This window comes from Puntigrus tetrazona, unplaced genomic scaffold (genome assembly GCF_018831695.1).
Source record: "Puntigrus tetrazona isolate hp1 unplaced genomic scaffold, ASM1883169v1 S000000196, whole genome shotgun sequence".
Taxonomy (NCBI): domain Eukaryota; kingdom Metazoa; phylum Chordata; class Actinopteri; order Cypriniformes; family Cyprinidae; genus Puntigrus; species Puntigrus tetrazona.
In genome coordinates, this window is record NW_025047864.1 from 1 (window position 1) to 4508 (window position 4508).

Below are 4508 nucleotides of genomic sequence, written 5' to 3' on the forward strand. Positions count from 1 at the left end.
TGTCTGTCTGTCTGTGTGTGTGTGTGTCTGTCTGTCTGTGTGTGTGTGTGTGTGTGTGTCTGTCTGTCTGTGAGAGTGTGTGTCTGTGAGTGTGTGTCTGTCTGTGTGTGTGTGTGTGTGTGTGTGTCTGTCTGTGTGTCTGTCTGTGTGTGTGTCTGTCTGTGTGTGTGTGTGTGTCTGTGTGTGTGTCTGTCTGTCTGTGTGTGTGTGTGTGTGTGTGTGTCTGTCTGTGAGAGTGTGTGTCTGTGTGAGTGTGTGTGTGTGTGTGTGTGTGTGTGAGTGTGTGTGACTGTGTGTGACTGTGTGTGTGTCTGTGTGCGTGTGTGTGTGTGTGTTTACCTGCCGCCGGTCTTGAAGATGAGGTCTGCGTTGGGCGCTCCTTTGGGGTGCTGGTATCGGGGGCGGCGCTCTCTGTTGGTGTTTGCTGGAGCGGGTCTCTGAGCGAGAGACTGCATCATCTCTGAAAACACACACACACACACACACACACACGAGCACACATCAGCAGCTCTACCATAATCATGTGTGTTAGACATCTGCCTCTACATATTCCTGCATCAATTAGTCACCTACAAAATAAAGGTGTTCGTTTACAAAATACACGCGTGTACCGGGTTTAATATTTATTATGCATATATACACACACACACACACACACACACACACGCATATTTTCAAAACATTTACCTGTCTACATTTATATATAACTGATATCATCTATATTAAACGTACGAAGTGACACATTTTTGTAAAACGTGACCCTGAACAACAAAACCGGTCATAAGTGAAGCTGAAATTGAGATTTATATATCATCTGATCTTTCTGGTAGGCAGAACATGATCTTTAATGATTTTTAGCATAAAAGAAACTTTTTTGACTTCAATAATGTCAGATATTATACGTTATGCATCTGTAAATCCCTGTTAGTATGCTGTGTGTGTGTGAGGCTCACCCTGGTAGTCCTCCTGCTCCTGCCGCTCGTTGATGTCCAGCGTCAGCTTCTTCATGCGCATGCGCTCCTCCTGCTCCGCCTGCTGCTGGTTGAAGTGATTCGCCGCCAGGTGAGACGACAGCGGCACGTTCAGGATCTTAAACTACACACACACACACAACGCATTACAACAAGGAAACGACTAATATCGGTGGTTTTTTTGCTACTTTTTTAGCTTAAAGACATTTAAGATATTTTATTCTTGTCATTAATGTGGATAAACTGAGATATTAAACTAACCTATTTTACCTTGAATGACTTGTTTGAATCGTTTTTGTCCCTTTTTTTATATTTTATTTTTTGCAAGAAATGAATTAACTAAAAATGTAATTCAAATATGAATTAAGTCATTTCTGTGGGGACATTAAACTTGACTATAATATGACTATAAAAAAAACAAAAAACAAACAACAATAATAATAATAATAATAATATACAATTATCATAAATTATTTAAAACCTTTTAAAGTTTTAATTAAACTATTTTGCTTGGCTCAAAGAAAGTAATCAAAGGCAACAAAAATAATGACGTTAAATACAAAATAAATTAAAGGCAATATTTGTAGTTAAAATTCTAGCTTAATTCCTTCTTCAAATAATTAACTTTTTTTTTTACTTGTTTTATATTAAATTTATTGTGCATTATTTTACATTTTTAATTCATTAAATATTAAATCATCATTTAAATAAATAATCAGAAATGTTAAAAGATCACAGAAAGAACTGAATATTTTACAGACTAGCTGTAGATATTAACACTTCACTTGAATTATTGTTATTTTGGTACCTTTTTCTCATTGGAAACAGTGATGTGTTAAAAACCCTCTCTGGTGACACAAATGTAGTGAAAACTAGTTTCTGAAAGACTGAAGAGTTAAACTGTGTGACTGAGAATCCAGCAGAATGAAAACAAAGACGCTGTGTGTGTGTGTGTGTGTGTGTGTGTGTGTGTGTGTGTGTGTGTGTGTGTGTGAGTGTGTGTGTGTGCGCGCTGTAGTTTACACTCCCAAAGCCACATCCTGAACACTCCCTACAGAGCTGAAGTATTCCAGCACACACACACATGCGCGCACACACACACGCACACACAAACGCACACACACACACACACACACACACACACGCACACACACACACACACAAACGCACACACACACAGTACCTGCTGTTTGTTGCCCTTGCGAGTGAGCATGACGAACTGCATGGTGTCGCTGATGTCTGCGTCTGTGTCTGCGGCGCAGGACGGGGCTGAGCTCTTCTTCAGCTGACTCTTTAACTGAAGAGGAATGGCCACGTCCAGCTGATGGACCTTCACGGCCTCTCCACTGCGCTGCTGCTCACACACACACACAAACTCAAATATGAAGCTGAAATATATATATGCAATGAATTACATTTTTAATTAAATTAATTGTTATTTCTGTGGATACTTATTTTTATATAAATGTACTTAAAGAGCAAAAGGTACACTAACTCATAATTAGTAAATAAAAAAAAGTCAACTTTTGATTTTTTTTTTTTTTCAAATATTTAAATTTATATTTAAAACTTCTACAAATATAAAATACTTAAATACATTATTAAATCATTTTAATTAATAAAATAATTGCAATTATTAACACAACTGTTAAGATTACAGATTGTTAAAAACAATCCAGTAGATATTTACCAAGAACTGGCAAGTAACAAAATGTTAAGCAGAAAGACTGAAATCATATTTTCTTGTAAAATAATAACCTTTTATTAGTTTTGGAAGTTCAAAAACATTTTAATTTGGACCATAGTCCCTGAATTATTATTCAACTGTTTGCCTAATTTCTCACTGAACAGCTAAAAACAACACTTTTCGTTATTTCAAACTTGAACGCTGTTATGTTTGTGTGGTTTCTAGTAGAAATCCTTGAAGCAGCCGTTCTCTATTTAAAGTGACCACAGCTTCTAAACCCCAGAACTGACAAAAATACACTAGCGGTGTGGCTTTCTGAAAACGGTTTTGGAGAGTGTGTGTGAGCACCTGCAGGTTTTCCAGCATCATCTTGTCCAGGGCCTGGATGAAGTCCTCGTCCTCGGCACAGGCCACGTGTTTGAGTCCTCCGCCGCGGATGGTGACCTCCTGAACACAAACATCAGCGTGAGCTCAGGACTCACAGAGACACGGCCTCGGCTCCGACTCACACTCACGTTGTTCTCTTCATCCGTTTCGTTCTCTTTGTTGGAGTCGGTCAGGTAGTCCGTGTTCTCCTCTTCCTCCTCACGCTCCTCTTCTTCGTTGTCGGAGGCCTCCTGAACGCGAGCGTGACGAAACACACGTTTAACTCCATCTTATCTATTTGTCTCGAAACACTTCATCAGAATCAAGTGCAATATTTTTTCCAGCACATTTACAGCATGACAGCATGAAAAAACCTGAATAACTAACATAAATTAAACATAAGCGTAAGTGTTTTTTTAAATAAAATTTTACATTTAAAGTTATGACATTAATTGGAATTTGAATAAATAAATATATACAAAATGAATATATATTATATATAGCTGAACAGCATTTTTTTATGTTCATGTGTGTTTTTTATAATAATAAAAAATATAAATAATACTTTGTTCATTTATATTTAAAATTAAATGTGTTTGCATTTTTGCCTAAGAAACATTAATTGAATTTTTAAATATATCTTACAATTTTATGCATAGCATTTTATTTCATTTAAAAGTATATTATATATATATATGTGTGTGTATAAAAAGTGGTGTTTTTTTACATTTGCAAATTAACTTAATTTTGATTTGTAGTGTATCTCTGTGCATCATCCTTAAACTATATTGTTTGACAGAGGAGGCGGAGTCTGCGGCTGTCAATCACACCTCCTCCTCGGGTTCATTCATCTCGCTCTCGTTTCCAGACTGCTCCTCGGTCTCGGCTCCTCCCTCGTCTTCATCGTCGTCATCCTCCTCGTCCAGAGGCTCGTTCTCGCCCATGGCGCTGGAGGAGCGGCCGTCTTTCTCCAGGCCTGGACACACACAGGAATGCCGCTACTGACCCGACCGGACCACAAGGGATAGAAATAAACCAGCACTACAGAGTGACTGCGGTTTAAAACCAGCCAGACGACACACACACACACACACACACACACACACGACAGCATTCCTGAAGAGCTATTCTGGGTCTGAACTACTTTAATACTGATACTCTTACACTCGCTGCAGGAATGTGTGTGTTTCTCTCAGCACACGTCAGGCGTGAAGCGTCGGTGACCGAACACATGAAACAAACCTGTGTGTGTCTGTGTGAGGAATGCTGCTCGACGGGGAGAGCAGAAACAGAGGAAAAACTAGAAGAACGGCTGCCCGCGCACGCATACACACACACGCGCACACACACACTCACACACACACACTCACACTCTCACACACACACTCACACACACACACACACTCACACACTCACGCACACACACGCACTCACACGCACTCACACTCACACACACTCACACACACTCACACACACTCACACAC

The 4508-nt window shown here is 39.3% G+C and overlaps 1 protein-coding gene across 1 annotated transcript; it reads right to left on the reverse strand.

Moving 5' to 3' along the window:
- Positions 1-304: 304 nt before the first annotated feature.
- LOC122333163 (regulator of nonsense transcripts 2-like) lies at positions 305-4424 on the reverse strand. The gene is made up of 6 exons (XM_043230666.1): positions 3855-4424; positions 3174-3275; positions 3007-3105; positions 2155-2325; positions 954-1095; positions 305-460 (listed from the first exon to the last, which is right to left on the reverse strand). Exons 1-6 carry the CDS (start codon positions 3966-3968, stop codon positions 336-338), a joined length of 753 nt encoding a protein of 250 aa, XP_043086601.1. The 5' UTR covers positions 3969-4424; the 3' UTR covers positions 305-335.
- Positions 4425-4508: the final 84 nt, after the last annotated feature.